General features: G+C 33.4%; 1 protein-coding gene across 1 annotated transcript; it reads right to left on the reverse strand.

Annotated features, from left to right (window-relative positions):
* Positions 1 to 463: 463 nt before the first annotated feature.
* Positions 464 to 21,994, reverse strand: LOC132745990 (hepatocyte growth factor receptor-like). The gene is made up of 5 exons (XM_060735024.1): positions 21,990 to 21,994; positions 19,698 to 19,800; positions 17,470 to 17,639; positions 15,557 to 15,724; positions 464 to 1,095 (listed from the first exon to the last, which is right to left on the reverse strand). The coding sequence occupies exons 1-5, from the start codon at positions 21,992 to 21,994 to the stop codon at positions 897 to 899; spliced, it is 645 nt and encodes a 214-aa protein (XP_060591007.1). The 3' UTR covers positions 464 to 896.
* Between the last annotated feature and the right edge of the window lie 607 nt (positions 21,995 to 22,601).

The raw sequence follows: 22,601 nt of genomic DNA on the forward strand, positions 1-22,601 counted from the left end.
AATACCATAAACCAACTGTTTAATGTGGTTATTTTACTGGTTTAACATAAGGACCAAAGAAAAAGCACGTAAATCCCAAGTGTTGGCACATCCGTCCGTCAGTCAGTCACACATTCGTGTCCGCTCCATCACTATGTCATTTATCGAATGAATTCGAAATATCTTGGCACAAATGTTTGTTATTATAAGACGATGTGTCATGCGCAAAACCGGACTTTTACCGTCAAGGTCAAGGTCACACTTGGTGATTAAAGGTCAACATTGTCTCTTTGAGGGTATATGTCGTGTCCGGTCCATAACCTTCTTATCTTTGAAAGGATTTTGAAAATACTTGGCACAAATGCTAACAATGATATGGCAATGTGTCATGTTTAACAATGAGTCACCTACCTTCAAGGTCTAGGTAACAATTGCAGGTCAAAGATTAACATAGTCTGTTATATAGTATATATTGTGTCCGGTCCCTAACTCCTTAATAGATCAAGGGATTTTGAAATTATTTGGCTCAAATGTTCAGAATAATAAGACGATATGTCATGTGCAACACCCAGACCTACTCCTTTAAGGTCAAGGTAACACTTGGAGATCAAATTGTTCGATTGTATTTGATTTGTTCGGTACATAACTGTTCATTTATCAATAACTTGGCACAAATGTTGACAATAATAAGACAATGTGTCATGCACAACATCCGGACCCTTATCTCGGTGGGTGGTCAAGGCCACACTTATAGGTAAAAGCTTAACATGGTCTTTTATAGGGCATATTTTGTATCCATTCCATAATGTTAAATGGTGAAAGAGATTTTCAAATTGCATGGCACAAATAACCACAATAGTGAAACAATGTGTCATATATGCAACAACCAGAGTCCTACCTTCAAATTCTTGTAGATACTAAACCACATGAAGGACTGTATGAAATGAGCACAAAGACACTACTGTCTGCATTTTTTTCGACTTGGCCCTACAGCTAAACAAGTTACTAAAAATATTTAAAGAATTTACCTCAATGTCTTGCATGTAATTTACTGTAAATCTAGCATTGTGTGCGTTGTTTAACTTTTCCCCTTCAACTTTGATTTTAGTTCCTCCACTAAAAATACAACATGGTGATACTTTAGCAGACTCTTATCAGTATTTTTTCTAGTTATTGTAATTCCGATTTTTTTATAAGAAACAATTCTTACTGATTTTTCTAATCATCAAATTTTTGTAATATCATTAGTTATTTCTACTTTGAGAAACGGAACGGAACGAATGTCACCATATTAGGGGAATTAGATTTAAAGTATTTAAATCAATGTAATCGTAATCAAATATGAACACTTTATTCTAAAAGTCAAGTGATGCTTACTTTCCAATAAAATACGCAAAGCATCTAGTATGAACTATGCTTTTAGTCATGTTCCATTCTGATACGTCAAGGAGGGGGAGTGCTAGGCTGTTCCCCATCCACTCAATTTCAATGACAGCGTTTGTTTACAATACCACTATATCATTCAGCAAATTCAGCGATAATTTACACATATATATGATATCGCTATTTCATCTTTAAATTACCGTACATTCATTTCTTTTCATGATTGATTATTTAAATGTTATTATATTTGTCATTTTTAACAAACCAAGATTTCAAGATATTTTAAAAACAAAGGCATATAATATGCATAAGGTTATGAAAGGTTAAACATTTGATAATGAACAATTAATCAAAAGTTATTATCAAAACATATTATAGAAAAAATCGGCTATTTTCCCTCTTTTGCCAAAGTTTTAACTGGATCAAAACCATGCGTGCTCTTGTTATAGCCCGGTTCTATCTATGCGCAACACATACGATTTGGCATATTTGCTATAGATTCATGCGCTCTTGATATATTGACATAATTGATTCGAGGGCATCAATCATCGCATAACGGCAAGAAGCATTCAGGTACCTATGCCGAAATACGGCGTATAGACATGTCCGTTAATCTTGGTTGTCAACTTTTCTTAGAAACGGACAGAAATCAATGTAAAAACAAATATCTGTCATTCAGTTTAAATTAACCCTCTGATAAAGTTAGAAAAAACAAGATGAACACAAACATGAATATGAGAAAATTTTGTTTTATTGTTGTTTATATTGATAAATACTCTCTATATTTATTTGTGAGAATAACGTTTAGTGCCAGATGTGCAGATGTCAAGACATAAATCTGGTTCTAAATGCCCCCGGTCTTTCTTTTATCGTCAGTTTGAAATTTTTACGTCATGTTTTGTCTTAGGTAGAGTTATTTTAATGTCTTTCTTGAGTTGTTAAGTTTTGTTAAATCAATTAAAATTCGACATTTCTTTCGACTCTGAGCACTTTAAATTATGTACTTAAAGTTACTAGTTCCCTATTCCTTATTCGAAAAAGGAATAAGGAACTTCTAGCTTCAACCAAATATAAACATAATCATACAGAGTATTTATTATAATCTAATGACTCAAAAAGCATATAAACGCAGGTGCTATAGAAATGTGTAAAGAAATATGTATGCATGTTATAGATACCTGTTTGGACCCTGAAGAAAATAAATTGTCAATTATTAGTTATTATCATGCTTATTGACGTTATTCGGTAGTCAAGACGTATAAAAAAGCAATTACAGTTTGCGTACATTGAATGGCTTGGACTTTATTTGATTGGAGTATGGGTTATCCTTTGTAAAAAGTACAATAGCGATCAAGTGCTACATTGATAAGCAACAACAACAACAACAACAACAACATTTATTAAGCATTAAACACCTGAAAGGTGCATATAGCCAATATTTACAATCATATACTGATGTGAACTTGAAATGAAGCTAAACAAAAAACAAAACATACAGAATAGTCAGAGAAGTATACTCGATATCATCCATCTTTTAATTTCTTAAATTGTTCGCAAAGTATATATATTTGGCAACTTTGTTAACTGTACTTTTTTGGTGCTCTGACATAATCTTTTCAAATTTAAAAATACTTGGCCAATGGCAATAAAATCTTTTAAAGTATTTATGTCTTAGATGTCTGTATTTAGGGCAAACTAATAAAAAATGGTATTCATCTTCTAATTTATGCATGGTACAATTATTACATAATCTATTTATTCTATCTATGTTGTTATACCTTCCAATTTCGATATGTAGACTATGAGATGAAGTTCTAAACCTACATAATGCGATTCTGAAACGTTTATCGGTTATAAAGTTTAAATAATTTTCAAAAACAAAGTCGTGCTTAAATAGCGCGTATGATGTAAGTCGACTTGAATTATTTATACTTGTATACCATTCTTGTTTGTATATATCAAGGATACGCTGTTTAATGGACTGAAAATTTACACTTATATTTGCTTGACTTAACCATACATTTGTCATTCCTATTTCATCAAGTATTTGTTTAACATAACATGCCCAGTTAGAACCATTATAATTTTTTCGATTATCTGCATCTGACCGTAACATATTATATACACTAAAAACAGCACTATTTGTTGGTAGGTTTAAAATTTTTATCCAGAATTTTATCATTATAAATTTTCTATGCACAAACATCGGGTATCGTCCTAGCTCCCCATATAAATATTCCCTGTTAGTTGATATTTTTACCCCTAAGACTTTTCTACAAAACTTGGTATGAATCATTTCAATATCTTTACCTTCATGATATCCCCAAACCTCCGCGCTATAATTCAAGATAGAACTTACAAGACTATCAAAAAGATTACATTTTTGGGACACTGGCAGTTCTAATTGATTGCATACAATAAAAAGATTGTGCAGTGAAAAAGACGCGTGTTGCGCGAATCTTTTCTGAGTTCGGTTCCAGTTATTGTTCTTAAAAAAATATACCCCTAGATATTTAAATGATGTTACAAGTTCCAGCTTAATACTATTTAAATAAAAATCGTACGTTGAGCCCCTATTCCCTGTTTCGAAAATCATCGCTTTCGTTTTATTTGCATTTATTTTCAACGCCCATCTATTACAATATGTTTCTAAGTCATTTAGCATAAGTTGCAAAGATATCGGGTTTGTGGCAAAAAGTGCTGTATCGTCGGCAAACATGATAAGGAAAAACTGAATTTCATTAACACTAATTACTCCGTCTAAGTTTGAGTTTATGTTTTCTTTTAGATCATTCACGAAAAATAAAAATAGCAAAGTGGAACTCGGGTCCCCCTGCTTCAATCCTACCCCCGATTCGAAAAAGTGGGACGTTGTCTTGTGACGCACACAAAATTTTACTGTTTCATACATAGATCTGATAGTTCTAACAAATCTGGAGCTAGTGTTTTGTTGTAAGAGTTTGTTTAAAAGTAATACCCTATCTATTTTATCATAACATTTCTCAAAATCTATAAATATACAAAAGAGCTTTTGACGCTCACTTAGTACTTTTGCAATTAACGAATGTAGAATAAAAATACAGTCTACTGTTGACTTGCCCTTTTGAAAGCCAAACTGGTAAGTGTTAATCTTTTCGTATTTTCTCGACCATTTTGTGACCATTTTGTGAGTCGATTTAACAAGATTTGAGAATAAATTTTCCCCAAGATATTAATAAGGGTAATACCTCTATAATTTTTTGGATCATCCGCATTTCCACTTTTGAAAACTGGGATAATAATACCTTCGCCCCAATAAGCAGCTGTTATGTTGTTATAATAAAAGCGTAAGACCACGCTTGCTCCGAATTGACCAATCACGGCGCATTATTTCCGTTGTATATATCGTATAGACAACGCTAAACCGTTGTCTATTTTACACCATATATACGCACGATTTTCCCGTCTTATTCTGTCGCGGTGAATACCAATACCTGAAGTTCGAAAAAAATAACGGAGATCACTGATAAATGAAAAGGTTTGAGTTAAGCTTAAAAGATACATGTATATACAGGCAGTTTTTCTTACATTTCTTTTGGCGGTATAAAGGTGACATCGCCAGTATTTTATTTGACGGCCATTATGTTCACATGCGACGGCTATTACGTGTGCACATATTAACTATCTTGTTCACACGTACTAGCTATCGCGTGTACACGCAATAGCTGTCACATGCGTTAATGATACATAACATATTTCCGACTGTATTTTATAACTAGCGAGTAGAACCATCGATCAGCCAGGGCTACGAATAATGACATTTTATAAGTTCAATGTTGGTTCCGGTGGGGATGGCGAAGGAAATTAGCAGCTTCCGTACCGTATAAATACATCAATACATGTTTGCTGTATATTTTGATCTCATAAAAGTAAGTCATTCCTATAAGATCGCACCCTCCTTGATATTTCTAGAATTATATTTTTCCACTAGAGTCGAGACTGTTATTCATTATTTAACAGTTATTTAGGTAATGTTAACTGCACTGGTTAATACTTTTATGCGACTGTCTAGCGCTTTTCGGAACTCGCTGAATGACTTGTCACTCTCGTCCAGAATTTTCACATCAAAGCGACCATGGTCGTCTCTCAAAGTACGCTGAATGGATGTTGTAATGTTATATAACGTATTTGGGGATAGTTCTGTCCATCTTTCCTACGACAGTCCACGATAAATCGATCGAGACAATCAATTGTCTAAACTGACTAAGGTTTGAACAGCTAGGTCAACTGGGACCGCCCCAAATCACCCATTGCTTGTTTCGCCACTGCGCCCAGTCTTCAAAGCAAGACATAGCCCAACCAATTTATTTGCGTCTATTTCTTGGTATTCGCTGCGCTTTCAGCAGAGATAAATGGCTATCAGTAACAACATTTACAGAATCAAATCGTCCATCAGTATCACTGTTATCGTTTATATTAACCAAATCCTGTGCAGTTATGCAATTGTAACATGTGTCAGTTTGAAAAAGTTGGCTTAAATCAAAGTCCTTATCCATTTTAACACACTTTTGTTTTGTTTGTTTGTCTGTTTGTTTCATTTTACGCCTTTTCCCAACAGTATTTCTGTCATATAGGAGGGTAGTTTCCTAACCATCGTTCCTGGAGAGTTACACCAGTACTAGACTACCTTCTTCCGCGCTAACCTACCAAACCATCTCCCGGGGATTGAACCCACGCCAGAGAGGTAACTGGATTAAAAGTCATCGACTCTAGCCCCTCGACCATGGAGGCGGTATTACCACACAATAAATGTACATGTACAAATGTGCTAGTACTATAGATCTGCACAAAGTATTGAACATTGGCTGCACTTTAAGATATAGACATTTTCTTTCAGGGCGGGGATTTATAATAACAACAAATAAAATAAACTGTTTTTTTGACAAGACTGGATTACTGACTACCCATTTCAAGTGAACTTGTTTAAAGGTCAAATTAGAGGTCAGTTATTAACTATACCATACGAAGATCCTATACAAAAGCGGTTGAAATAACGCAGTTACTGTTATATTTGGCAAAATTGAACAAGCACTCATTAATGTTGCGCAAATATACGAGTGGCCGTCAAAATATACCCGTTATTAGGCTCGAAATAACCGATAATTGTCTGGCGATTCCAACGGAATATTCATGAGTGCCAGTTCATCTGGCAAAGTATACAGACAATAATAACCACCGGTCAGTTTACATACACCCACATGGATTTGACATTTTTGTTTCAATTTATCAAAAAGAATAATTATTGGACCATCCGTCATGTATACTTAATAGTTGTTAAACATAGCTAAGGATACAACGTTGGTATGACAGAAACATTCAGAAACTGATAGCGATATGTGTTTTAAATCTGTTAAAAAAAGAGTACAAATAAGAGACTTACATGCAAATCCCTGTGCATACAACTGGTCTGTAAGCACTATATGTTCTGATTTTGTCACGTGGTCTAAGTCGGATAGAAAATCTCGCTATCGCTCGTGTCTTTATCGTATAGACAACCCCACTCGTGTTTTATCCTTTACATGTACAGCCCGATACTGTGTAAAAAAAGTATCGACGTTTTGAAGATAAAGTCAGTTATGATTCAAATGAGAATAATTTCAAGCTAACGGGTCTGACTATATCTTACTTAATCACATAATGAAAAAGGTAAGGAAATACGATAAAAGTGTTCACAGAACAACTGTTTTTGTTTGTCTAGTCAATAGATGAAAAGGGATGGTAAAAAAAATATTAAAAGTGCCCAACAGGCCAGGACATGCATTAAAAACGTAGCTTATTTAGGCCGTAACGACTTAATATTCTCGTAATTCGCGGTTACTTCAAATCCACGAAAGTTTATATCAGCGAAAATGCCGACGTTGTTAAAAACGCGAAATATTGTATCTGCATTTCTAGGAATACAGTATCAATTAACAATCTAAAATACTAAACTTCTTAGAGAAAGAATATTCCAGAATAAACATGAAAAGAACTTTCTTGAAATGATATGAATGAACATGAAAAATTATATAAACATTGAATAAACAATTTTATCAAAAATAATAGTGGCAAGAGTAAGTATCGAACCCACAACCTGAAGACTATCAGTCCTGCTCTCAAACTACAGAGATATTCAGGAAATATATACTAAACACATTTATAATCAAGCCTATATACATAATAAGAGTCCTTCAAAACTGTTGGAGCTCTCGACTACCGGGCTCGGACCAAAACCATTCTTCTGCAGACGTTATCGTAACACGAAAAAAAAACTCGTGTGTTTACCATATACATTACATGTATATACATCAAATTATATAATAAATGAGAACATTTTGATTCAGACTCACTCCCGTCAAATATGGCTGTACGACCGAGGAGATTATAATGCATTGAGATACTCTTTAGAACAATTTGATTGGCAGACCATTCGTAACACTGATATTGACCAATGGGTCTCTGCATTTACATCTACCATATTTAAATTTTGTAACCAATATATTCCTAATAGGTTAATCACCATCAGACCCACAGAACCACAGTGGATATCAGGTGAAATTAAACGACTTATACGCAAACGCAAGCGTCTTTTCAAACAAGCTAAGCTCCATAATCGAACTTCGGACTGGTCGAAATTCCGCCAACTTAGAAATAAAATAGTTTCCCTTATAAGAGATGCTAAATCAGAATATACAGCCAAATTAACCCAGACTCTCACTAATAAAACATCTAATAAATCATGGTGGGCCACAGTTAAAATGTTTATCTCCCCTAATAGTCAAATAAGATCTATTCCTCCACTGCTCAATGACTCAAATATTCTATATGACAACGAAGAAAAGGCGGACGCCTTCAATCGTTTCTTAGCTCAACAAACATTTCTTGACGAACCTGATTGGCAACCCATTCCACCAATTTATTCTTTCTCCTCAACTCTATCATCACTTCACTTTGAACCATCTGATATCGAACCATTATTACTAACACTACCACTTGGGAAAGCAGTTGGTCCTGATTTAATAAACAATCGCGTTTTAAAAGAAATATCGTCTCAATTAGCTGTTCCTTTGTCAGATATTTTCAATTATTCTCTGTCTATCGGTACTTTTCCTACTCAATGGAAGGTTGCAAACGTATGTCCAGTTCATAAAAAGAATGAGACCAATGTAATTAGTAATTATAGACCAATTTCACTTCTCTGTTCCCTAAGCAAAGTTTTAGAAAAAGCTGTTTACAAACACGTATATAATCATCTAATTAGCAACAACATTTTAACAGAATATCAGTCTGGTTTCCGCCAAGGCGACTCAACTATAAACCAACTATCAGTAATTTATAATTCTTTCTGTGAAGCAATAGACAATGGAAAGGAAATTAGAATTGTATTTTGTGATATAAGCAAAGCTTTTGATCGGGTATGGTACAAAGGACTCATAACTAAATTGTCATCTGCTGGAATTCGTGTAGATTTACTTCTTTGGTTTCAAAGCTACTTATTCAATAGGCAACAAAGAGTCACTGTCCAAGGATCATCATCTTCTCTTCTTTACGTCAAGGCTGGTGTTCCTCAAGGATCCATTCTCGGTCCACTGCTTTTCCTTATATTTATAAACGACATTGTAATAGATATCGACGCCAACATCAGACTTTTTGCAGATGACACAAGTTTATCCCTTATCGTTAATACACCCGAAATAACAGCAAATGTACTAAACTCTGATTTACAAAAGATTAACCAGTGGTCTAAAGAATGGCTGGTTTCGTTTAATCCAGCAAAGACCATATGTATGACTATATCTCGGAAAGCTATCAAAACACAACATCCTCCCCTACTTCTGCAAAACCAAGTCATTTCTGAAGCTTCTTCTCACAAACATTTAGGAGTTGTTCTATCAAACGATTGTTCATGGTCAAATTATCTAGAATATATTAAAAACAAAGCTTGGACAAGGATCAATATTCTCCGTAGTCTAAAATTTACACTCGACAGAAATACATTAGAAACATTATATTTGACATTTATCCGTCCATTATTAGAGTATGGAGATATACTTTTTGATAATTGTTCAGCTAGCGAAAAGCATGAATTAGATATGATTCAAAACGAGGCTGCCAGAATAGTCACAGGTGCTACTAAACTTTGTTCTCTTGAAAAACTTTATGACGACCTAGGATGGGAATCATTATCAACTCGACGTAGTAATCACAAACTGGTCTTTATTTACAAAATTCGAAATAGTTTATGTCCCACTTACTTAAACACTCTAATCCCAACACGTCAAAACGAAAGATACACCTTCAGAAACTCCTCTGATATTCCTCCTATCTATTGTCGAACATCCTTTTATCAAAACTCTCTCATCCCGTCTAGCATCCGTTCCTGGAACACGCTCCCTCAGAATACAAAATCATCAGAATCTTTACAACAATTCAAGCGACTTCTTTCAAACCCACACAAACCCCCTAATTATTTTAACACAGGGCCTCGCAAACTTCAAATCCTGCATACTCGCTTAAGACTTGGCTGTAGTTCCTTAAATGATGATCTTTTCCGAAAAAATATTTCCGAATCAAACACATGCGCCTGTGGTCAAACAGAATCAGTGTGTCATTTTCTTCTAAACTGTCCTTTGTATCAACATATGCGAGATATTCTCTATAGGAACATCATACAACTGGATAGATCCCTGATCATAACTCACACTCTGCTATTGCATGGTTCAAATTCCCTTTCAAACAACCAAAACGTAGAGCTTTTCAACTCTGTATACCTTTATATTGATTCTACGAAACGATTTATATAATGTCTGACTGCTACTGCTATGCTGCTTATATTCTTTTCTTGTCCTTATCTTTATTTGTTTAATGTCCTTTTTGTGTTTTTTTTTCTTTAGTTGTTTTCTGTAGTTTTTTACTTAATATTTGTCAAAACTTACTAAAATTTTGTCCTTACCATTAACATTTAATTTTTCTTTTTCAATCTTGCATTATTAAATGTGTTGTTTTTTTTTTGTTTTTTTTTTTTTTTTTTGGTTACTTGTTAATTACAACCACCACAGACATTGAAGATTGTTATTGTTAGATAATGGCTTCTATAAGCTTCTGCTTTCGGCCAAAAGCTATAATTATTGTTATGTTGTTATTTACACATGTACAAATATTCTAAATAAAATATGTTTAAACCAAACCAACATTTTGATAAACACATATAACACTTATTTGTATTTGATTTAACTATATTCTTTGCACATGATTTGTGTTAACTATATTTTTTATATGTTAATAAAAACATACAGAGGTAACAAACAGGCTGAGACAGTAATGCCAGGAGAATGAGTTATTTTAATATTGAATTAATAATTTTGCAGCATTTTGCAAGTTGAATTGCCAGAGCTATTCATTAAAGATTCTTATCTATAAAGTTAGGATAATTTTATATGTTTGAATCGATTAACTTTGTACGAGTAGAATTTAAAAAGTTTCATTCAAACAAGTAATAAAAATCATCCCAAGAGATTGTTTTCAACACAAATCATATATTCTTTGGGTTTGTTCAATATGTAAATGTCTACCTTTTTCTATTGGTTATAAGTTGCTCATAGCTCTGAACTTAACAATGTGTAAAGGAAAAAATCTAAATATTCCTCGAAACAAAGTCTTTCTTATACAAAAAATAAATTAATAACCTAGTAGAATCATTTATGGTGCCTTTCCAATTCTGAATATTTTATTAAATCAACGGTTACCGTGTAATGTATAACCGTGTAAATGTCACAGAATTGCCAGATACGTTCTCATTATTCAATTGTTCACAGAACTATGTATTGGGAAATTGAAGAAGGGGTATTTATGGCACAAATACGAGTCATTCAACTGAATATTTAGCGCAAAGTAGCAGAACGTGTGCTTCTTACCATATTTGACATCGACAAATTAGCGGCGACGGACACCAATTTGTATTAACTAAGGGAGTTGTATCAACTTAGGGATAAAAATAGTATTTCAAATTTACGTCTTAGAAGAGACGGTGTTTTTGGTTCACATGTCAACATAATTATAATTTAGACAATAGAAAAGACAAAAGGAAAGCTGTTTCAAGGATTAGGTTTAATTTCGTGTTAAATGTTGATTTCTGCTTAAGCCGGTGCTAGGGGGCGTGGACGGTAACTTGCACTTTCCAGTACAGTCCATGAACAGGCTCAATCAAACCGAACCTGCAACATTTTCAATTTTGTTGTGTTGGGCTTTTTTTAGGGATTCTGTTTTACTCTATTTTAAGTAGAAAAGTATAGCAGTTGCAGAAAAAAATATTTAAAAAACGTAAGCCTTCAGCTACTGTCACAAGCAAGCAATATAAGCGTAGAAGACGGCTCTCTAGAGGGAAGAAGCCACGTTTTACCATACCTTCACGCGTTTTAAAGTTGCGTTCACGCGTAAAGGTACGTATCAAGGTACGAATGGGATGTGAAATTAAACAATGACAAGATAAGTGTTATTGCATATTTTCCAGAAATACTTGCCGCAGGTCGTTTCTATTACTTTTTTATCAATGAGAGAAAAAAAAAACAAATTGGTAAAAGAGATTATTGAAAACGGCTACAAATTAGAATTTCTAAATATTCTTACATTTAACACTTAATGCAATTAACGGAATGCGAGTGCAACCTTCTCAAAAATACTATTTAGTTTAAAAATAGAAAATCCTTTAGAAAAATGTTATCAACAAAGAAGACAAAAATGTACATATCGGTTTATTGTTTACTTATTCCCTATAATAATGAACAAGAGGGCCATGATGGCCCTTATATCGCTAACCTGATTATTGAGGCTCTCAATCAATATTTTAGCAATGTATGAAAGGCAGATATAATGCTATAAACTGAAACTGATATCATAACATTCATATCTGAAACAGTGCAAATGTTTAAAAGGTTTTGTTTCCTATATGCCTTTTTATGTGATGTGACGTCGTTTTAGCTCAGATGATCCTTCTTCAAACCTGAACTAGAAATCATTCAAACAATATTTCTGACTAATGTCAACGATATTTGGGCTACACATGTAACATCAAGAGTGATAAAAAGATTTTTATATTTTTGGTCTGACTAGATTTTGACCATGGAATGACCAATGTTCAAAGCTGAGGTAGAAATCATCAAAATAAACTTTCTGACACATTTCAGGATATTTGGGATGAAATTATTACTTATTAAATGTAAACAATATTTTTCCATAATTTGTGTTGTGTGATCTCGTTTTTGACCCAATGTGACCAGTATTGAAACATGACATAGAAACCATTTCAACAACCTGTTTGACTAATTTCCAGAATATTTTGACCTTAACAGTATCCCATATTGTGTTAACAAGGATGTTGTGTAACTTTGTTTTTGACCAGCGATGAACTATATTTAAACGTGAGCTAGAAACCATAGAAAATACCTCCTGACGAATTTCTAGGATATTTAGACCAAAACAGTAGCCTCGAAAGTGTTAACTAGGTTTTTCAATATTTGGGCTTTATGGACCCAAGATGATCCATATTCCAATTGAGCTAAAAATCATTCTAACAAATTTCCCGGATATAACCAAAACAGTTGCCTCTGAAGTGTAAACGAGGCTTTTCCATATTTGGGCTGTGTGACCTAGTTTTTGATCCCAGACAATCTATATTTGAAACTGCCCTTGAAATTATTAGCACAACCATTCCCACCTATTTCCAGATATTTGGACTGAAACAGTAGTCTCTACAGTGTTTTTACATATTAAATCGAAACCTTTTGCCCCCAGGGTAGGGCCACTTTTGACCCTATAGAACAACTTCGTTAGAGGATATATAGATGATATCATTTACCTAGGCCTTATATCTTCAGGAAATAAAGAGTTTTTTAAATTGTAATATATGTACTACATAATAGTAAATCAATGAGCCCCGGCGCGGGGCTAATTTTGAACCAAGTTCTATAACTTTAACAATCTTGGTAGCGGCCTACTTCAAAAGGTTTCATGCGAAATATCTAACATCTAGTCTTTGTCAAAACAGTACAGATGATTTTCAAAGTTTTAACTATATACACATAAGAAAAATCAATGACCCACTTGGGCGAGGTCAATTTTGACCCTAGGGCTATAATTTTTTGTAGAATATCATTAGATGATGCTAAACACAAAATACCTAAGCACTAGGACTTGTACTTACAGAGAAGAAGAGTTTTTAAGTTTTTATCATATAACATAATGAAATTCAATGACATCCGGGGCGTACCAGGGCCAATATTGCCCCCAGGACTATAATTTTAACAGTGTTGGCAGAGATCCACTACAAAATATTTTTGCCATTTTCAAGCCCCTAGCCTTTATTGAAACAGAGCAGATCATTTTTTGAAAAGTTTTTACTATATACATATAATGAATATCAATGAAACCCTTCGGCGAGGCTAATTTTGACCCCTGGGCTATAATTTGAAGAAAAAAATCATATAGTTTCATGAGATGGTACTACACACAAAACATCCAAGATTTAGGCCTTGTACATTCAGTGATTTTTTTTGAATTTTTACTTTATTCATATAAGGAAAATCAATGATCCCCCTATGGCGGGCCAATTATGACCCCCATTGCTACAATTTGGACAATTTTTGTAGAGTTTCATGAGATGGTGCTACACACAAAATATCTAAGCTCTATGCCATGCACTTTTAGAGAAGAATATTTTTAAAGATCTCTTTAAAAAATCTATGTTTGCCCTCCTGACCAAGATGTCCAATTAGGCAGAACCATTTGAACAATTTCAAAAGAGCTACATGCGGAAATTTCATCAAATTTGGCCCAATGTTTTCTGAGGAGAAGTCACTTGTATAAAAAATTGACGACGGACGCACGGACGCACGGATGACTGGCATACGATGCATGCCGGACAAATTGTGAACACAAAAAATCTTCTTGAGAAAATGAGAAAATAAGACATGTTATCAACTTCATATCAAAATGGATACTCTGTGACCAAAGACAATTTAGTTCAAAATGGATATTCTGTTGATATTCTGTATTTTACTTAGTTCAAAAAAGAAACTAGGATCTAACATTAGATTTAATGGATGCTCATTATCAGAATACCTACACTGTTATCTAGCGGTAAACTAAAATCATACTTGTAACAAACCATTACGTGCTCGAAAAAAACAACCTTTAGAAATGGTGATTCCGTGCATATAAATCAATATTCTGACAAGTAATATAACGAGTTTAATAATCTGGAAACAATGTGATCCCTCAGAAATATAAATCACAACAAAATTACATATACATGAAAACTGCAGACTCGGTTTGATTGAATCTTTACATGAGACATGAGGGATAATGAATAAGTGCAACATCCCTCATGCCCCTAGCTACGGCTTGAGCAGTTCTTAGTTTTTAGCATCAATGATCCCGAAGGACCCGAAAAATATTATAACACTTAAGTGAAGTACGGGGCAACATTTTACAGCTGCCACACGACACTCGACCTGTGTTGTGAAGTATAAAAATCTGGAAACAAAGTCAAAGTAAGTTTATTTATCATATAACAATACTTAATCGACGATTATTCGTTTGCTAAAATCAAATTTCAAAAAAAAACTTACATGTTTTATTTTAATATCTACCTGTGTATTCAATCAGTGCACTAAATCATGTCGTCATATTCGGATGATGATAAGCATGGTTTACATACAGTGCACAATCAATAATGGAATGGGTTTGTTCCTTTGCACCGATACATTTAATTCCTTTAAAACATTATTTGTTCGTTTCGCAAATTACCTGTGTGGATAATGGTTCATAACGGAACGCAACATGACTAGGACAGAGTTATACTTAATGTTTTCTACATAAATCATAGAATTTACTATAATTATGATTAAATTTGATGTTTAAACTCCCCTACATGGTGCTCCTCGTTCCATTTCGTTTCATTCATATTCGCAAAATATTACTAGGCTTTATCGTTACATGATAAAACAAAACAATTTTTTTATACTTAGACTCAGTGTAGAAAAAAATTGTTTGCTTTATAAATCTTGTAACAAATTTTTGAAAACAGTTCCAAACAATCAGAATTTGCAAGTGTACATTTCTTTCGGAAAACAGATAAGGCTATACATCCAGATACCGTTTATTGAGAAGCGTGAAATACCTTAAGAATGCCATTTTGGGGGAAAATGGTTGTATAATCGGATTGTCAACCAATGTAAATGGATAGGGTGTTTTAATTTCTCTGCCATCGATCTCGACATAGACATCCATTGAAATACTGTAATGTATACCAGCAGTCGTGCAAACAATTGTAAAGTTTGTTAGTGTTCTGAAAAACAAATGTGGAAAAAATGGATAAGCAGCAGATATATGACATTGCAAGGACAAATCACAAATCCAATAACTATGCAATCTATGAAATATACACTTTTCTGTTGCCGGCTTTTCAGCTCACCTGTCACAAAGTGACAGGGTGAGCTTTTGTGATCGCTTTTCGTCCGGCGTCCGTCCGTCGTCCGTCCGTCCGTAAACTTTTACTTTAAATGACATCTCCTCATTAACCACTAAGCCAATTTCATCCAAACTTCACAGGAATGTTCCTTTGGTGGTCACCTTTAAAAATTGTTCAAAGAATTTAATTCCTTGCAGAACTCTGGTTGCCATGGCAACCGAAAGAAAAACTTTAAATATCTTCTTTTAAAAAACCCGAAGAGCTAGAGTTTTGATATTTGGCATGAAACATTTTCTAGTGAGTGTCTACCAAGTTTGTTCAAATGAAAGCCCTGGAATCAAAATTGGCCCCGCCCCAGGGGGTCATTGATTTTCCCTATATGCATATAGTAAAAACTTAAACAAATCTTCTTTCAAAGAACACATAGAGCTAGAGCTAAGATATTTAGCATGAAACATCTTCTAATAAGTGTCTACCAGGTTTGTTTAAATAAAAGCCCTTGGGTCAAAATTGGTCCCGCCCCAGGGGTCATTGATTTTCCCTATAGGCATATAGTAAAAACTTAAATAAAATCTTCTTTTAAAGAACCCAAAGAGCTAGAGCTATGATATTTAGCATGAAACATCTTCTAATGGGTGTCTACGAAGTTTGTTTAAATAAAAGCCCTGGGGTCAAAATTGGCCACTGCCCCGGGGTCATTGATTTTCCTTATGTGTGTATAGCAAAAACTTAAAAATCTGCTTTGAAAAAACCCAAATAGATAGAGTTTAGATATTAAGCATGAAACATCTACTAGTAAGTGTCTACAAAGTTTGTTCAAATAAAAGCCCTGGGGTTAAAACTGGCCCGCCCCAGAGGTGTCATTGTTTTTAACTATATTTGTATAGTAAAAACTTAAAAATCTTCTTTTAAAAAACCCAATGAGCTATAGGTTAGATTGTTAAGCACGAAACATCTTCTTGTGGGTGTCTACCAAGTTTGTTCAAATAAAAGCCCTTGGGTTAAAATTGGCCCTGCCAAAGGGGGGAGGTCATTGTTTTTCATTATATGTGTGTAATAAAAACTTAACATCATGAAACATCTTCTAATGGGTATCTTACAAGTTTGTTCAAATAAAAGCCCTGGGGTTTAAACTGGCCCCGCTCCGGGGGCCTATATACAGGTGAGCGACCTCAGGTCCATCATGGCCCTCTTGTTAAATTAGTTTTACAAGTCTCGCTATCGTGTTTTTTGTGTGAAGTTAATAGGTAACGAAATGTGGAGATACGTTTAACCCCTGATCCTGCTGTTTAAATAAAAGCAAGAATCAACGATTGCCACAAATTATCGATTTTTGTTGAAGTCCTGAATTAATTCATTCCAGGCTATTCGAACAAAGAGTTTGGAAGACCGATACATAAGTTTGACAATTGACAATTTTTTAATCTGGATAAATACGCATCATTTCGTTAAGACTTTAAACTGACATTGTTCGGCTAATATAATATGTGGAGAGATTATTTTATAATGACTGAATGGTATCATGAATAGGTATCTTTTAAAATCATCAAATGGCGGATACTAGATAAAAATGAAAAAGGTTTGTTACTAATTTCTTATTTTTACATTTACATTTAACTTACATATTTTCAAATGAAAGTTTGGGTCTCACTTCTGGTCTTAAGCATCGGAAATTGTCAAGCTTTACATTTACATTCCTGTTTCCAATTCCAATATTCTCGCCAAATAGAGTAATGCGAGTCCCACCTGCTTTCGGTCCATAATTTGGTACAATGCCCGTCACAACTGGAATCTACAGGGTTATATAACATTGGAGTGCATTACAACAATTTGATTACTTTTATAGTACACAAAAGAAGAAAATGTAAGTAAACCATATCTTATATACAGAGACATAAATCATCAGACAGAAGTCAGTATACTATCTTACTATATTGGTCACCGGAGGATATGAAAATGTAGAATTATATAGGACACTATGCCCAAGACTTGACTAAGCTTTTGTACAATTTTAAAAATTACCAGTTAAACAAAATACATACCAGAAATGTAAACTTTTAAATCAAAATGTTGCATGAATATTTTATTCCAGAGATATTTTTGCAGCATTAATGACTCAAGAGCAATCATTTATAACTTGAGTACCATCATTAAATTGAATAATTTTAATAAAAGGCGTTGTATTATTGAGATAAATGTTTTTTGTACATCATATTTATATAAATGATAAGTCGACATGTATACATACTTTTAGGCTTTTATTTATTTTTTGCAATTCATATATATGAAAGTATTCAAAGTTCATACTTATGTCAGAATGATTGATAATATATTTGAGAGTATACGTATTTTGTAAGCTCTAGGTTGGAAGCTGTCATGTATAACGACGGATTGAAGGGTGCAGTTGGTCAGTTTATAGTTCCAATTTGGTTTTGACTAGAGTAGACATTGTACACTTGTAGTATTAAAATGTAAAACAGTTGTGCTTTACTTCACTATACCACAAATTAAGTCCTACGGAAATATGCTTCATACCTATGACATCAGTGGTCAGTTCTTCACACTATGGCATGGATTGCGTTATATGCACATACTATCTACAAGCCAATATATACTCTACACTTAGCATTTAACATTCCGGAGGAGTGCAGAGCATTTTAATTCTATAAAATCAAGACGCGGTAAATTTTGTCTCGTGTAGTGGTATTTTTTGCATATTTGATTGTAAAGGACAAACTAGGCCAAATCCAATATTGTATATCTATTACACCTAGTTTCTTACATGAATATCTTTATAAGTGATGCTTCATAACAATTATCAAATATCTAAGCCCTGGATGGTCGTTTAACTAAATGATTGACTTTTTTAGACGATGTCAGCCCAGTAAACACATATGGTCTCATGATGCATGCTCTATGCCGTTTGGCAGATGCCAAAAATGCTTAATATTGAATATATTTTACATGTCTATGTTAATGTGACTATCGATACTGGCTTATTTTGCTCCAACAACCATGATGTATGGGTAACATGTATGGGTAACATGTACACCAGGCCAATTATACCGATTAGATATTGAAACAATTGCTGAATGATAACAAGAAATAACAAAAACTGACCCTTGAGCACATTATCTTCAGATGAGTATATGTAGTGATTTTGTTGCTGCTGATAAAGATCATAAAAACAAATTATACACCTGGAAATAAGTTAAGCACTTACGGCATTTTGCCTCAAATTTGATATAACCACAACTCAAATTTTAAATTTTATTTGGGCAATGGTACGAACCACATGTAATCAATCTGCCACAACTAAACATGCTTTGCAACAAGAACGGCAAAGAATAGCTCAAAATCGCATTAGACGCCTTACTTGTACTATGAGGAGAAGGGTTGAGGCTATCTGGGCACGTGGCGCTTACACAGGTTATTACAAATTTGGCTACAAAATATCATTTTTGGTTACGTTATCGTCAACATTTACCAAAATTATCCACCAGTTAATGTTTTGTCAACGCTCCAACACCATACTAATAAACACTTACATTTTCGTAAAAACAACACATTTGCATATGCTTCAGTTATTTGTTTAAGAATTAAACTAAAAAAAATACTGGTTAATGATCACTCAATATGTATTGCTACTCATTTCTATTTCTTAGCTCAATTAATTGCTTTCAATCACAACCAATTTTAAATTGCTGTTCGTGCTTTACTTATTTCGAGGTGTATATTAAAACACGTATCAATCACTTAACTCATTACTTAACAGAAGGGTTTGATAATAATGACATGTTTTCATTAATATAAATAAGACATAACATTATAGCACATAAAGAATACATACTCGGTAAAAGAATATGAAATCTGAACTGGAACGAAGTCCATTTACTGATATACTGACGATTCCTGATATCTCGTTTTGTGAGGATCCAGACACACATATTATTCTGAAAAGTATCTTTTTCCAGAATTAAAATAAAACAGCTACCCTGAGGCTTTGAATACATCCAGTTTAATAGTATATTTAGCTGACAAATAATAGATGCAATAAATAATAGAAAGCAAACCGTTAAAGTTTGAAAAGGTTATAGATGCATTTTACAAACATTAAAACAAAAGTAACAACATTTCATTAATAAACAAAGTCTCCTATCAAATATAGTTCCTTTTTTTGTTATCAGGACTAAAAAATGATTTACATAAGAGTACACGTCTGCAACATTAACGTTGCGAAATCAAAAGAACAATTTCTATGATGAAATTGTATGAGAAACTCCGCCTTTTGGTTCTACGTACATCAACAGGAAATCAACAAATATGTCTTCAGTAGAAGTTTGGATATTTTTCCTAATACAGTTGAGACAGTCATATGTGACTTTCCAAGGAATCTGCAGAAAAAGGTCACATATGACAGAGAGTCTAAAAGAGTACCATCTATATACTACTGTGACTTAACATACATAACTGTGCGAAGGAATAACATCTAACCAATTAAAAATCTACACAGGTACTTTAAAAGTTTGATGAAAGAATATAGAATAAGAATTCTTGCACAAAAATATAATCGCATTTCTTTTTTTGTATTAGATTTATATTGAATCATTATGGCGCAAAATAAACTTGAATTTGATGCATTCAAATCTTTTAAATAAAGATCATACTTTAAAAAACATGCATATCTAAAGTTGTTTCTCTTTAAATGAAAGGTCTAGTATTTACAAATTTTTTCGTAGTATTCATGCAGCCATAGAAAGGTAAATTTGAAAAAAAATGCTGTCTAAAAAAATCTTCCATTGGCACTTCATAAAAAAATCTGACACTTTGCTCAGGTCAATGTACATTACACCACACATCGATTGCATCATGCATACATATTTGGCAGTATGTAGTAGACGTACATGTAAACAGTTTGATTGAGGCAGAGTTGTTTAGAGTGTCTTTGAAGACCGACTACTGGATTATATATAATTGGACTTTATTATTTTGGAACTTTTGGGTGTTAAAACCGATATTACTTGTCTGATTAACGGACAATTAAAAATGTGAAAAGAGTTTTAATTAGACAAAGCAATTAGGGTAACTTGTCACATATGATGGGGGGCGTATAATGCAGACCATTTATATGGGAAATACGTTGGGAGGACTGAAACAAGGTTGGATAAGAAAGGGAGTCGTTGAAATCAGGGGGTCGCAAACGCAGTCTCGACTGTATAACGATACATTTACGCATTATTACACTCCGGCCTCGATGTGCGTGATATGGTAAACATAAGATAAAAAATCCATTGGAAAATTGGCCTGTGTGTTTGACATCATAAAGCCAAAACAAAATGATCTTGAGGATTTGGTAACATGAAGAAAAATAATAGGATAGGTAGGTCGGAAAAACATTTTTTCTATTAGTATTTGTTTTTTAAATTAACTATATGTCAGATAGTTACACTATAGGATACTCCACTTTTGCAAAAAAAATGTTCCAGGTTAGCTGCGGAAATACAGGGTCGGTCAGGTCACTAGAACCACAAGATCATTTGGTTTTGGCCTAATCTCGTGTAATTGAGTATTGCGAGAATTGTCCTTTTTAACTTGAGCGAATATCAGTATATAATTAAGTTATAATATTTATTTGAAAAAAAAACGTGATGAAATGATTTAAAAAGAAAAAGAAATGTTTTTATTTAGACACGTGACTAAAGTTTTACGCTAAAGGAAAACAATATCCAATAAAATCCGTTATTTACACCACGTGGTTTACACACGCATCGAGGTTTGCTTCAAATACGAAAGAGACTCTTTTGATGAAAGTGAGCGAAAGTACGAAAGTACGAAAATACGAATTATAGCGTTTTAATAGAATTTTACAATAAAATTGCAGTTTGCAGACGCTTAATATTAGAAACTAATTATAATTTTTATCAAAAATAATCATAATATTGATTTAATCGCCATTCATTTGCATAATTTCAATATCTTCCTTTCCCTCAAATTGAAAAATACGAAAGTGACTTATAAGATATCAAAAAATAAAAAAGCTTTTAAATTGGAGTTTATGCTAATAATGCAGTTTGTAGACGTATATTATCAGAAAATAATAATATTTCTTGTCAAAAATAATCATTTATATGATGATTTTTACCCCATTTATTTGCATGATTTTTATATTCAGGTTCAGAGATCTTCCTTTCGCTCACACTGAAAAATACGAAAGTGACTTATAAAATATTAAATATAGTATTTTAATTGAAATTTATAATAATTTTGCAGTTTGTATGCGTATTTTTCATGAATGTTTGATTTTTGATCCAAAATAATGATTATGATGATTTAATATCAAATTATTTGTATAATTTCTATACTGTATACAAGTTCAGAGATTTTCCTTTCGCTCACAGAGAACAATACGTAAGTGATTTAATCGGACGAGTGTGAGCGAGAGGAAATGAAAGTAAAAATATTAAATGTAGCGTTTAAATTGAATTTGCAGTTTGTAGACGTATATTATGAAAACGAAATTTGTTTTGGTTGATTTTTTTAAAACAGAGAAAGCATATACAAGTATTTCAAAATATAGTATCCCAGTTCAACAACATTGACATTGTATAGCCATGAAGATTACCTTTCTTGATTATTTTCATGCAAACACGTGTTGTCATGACATTTTCGCAGCCACTTTTATTGACAGTAATCACACGTACATCCCTGGCACTGTGTTCACAAAGATTTAAGGATCCGAATCAAAATCAGGATC

The sequence above is a fragment of the Ruditapes philippinarum genome, unplaced genomic scaffold (assembly GCF_026571515.1).
Source record: "Ruditapes philippinarum isolate M1 unplaced genomic scaffold, ASM2657151v2 ctg1124_1_1_1_1, whole genome shotgun sequence".
In the NCBI taxonomy this organism is placed as follows: Eukaryota; Metazoa; Mollusca; class Bivalvia; order Venerida; family Veneridae; genus Ruditapes; species Ruditapes philippinarum.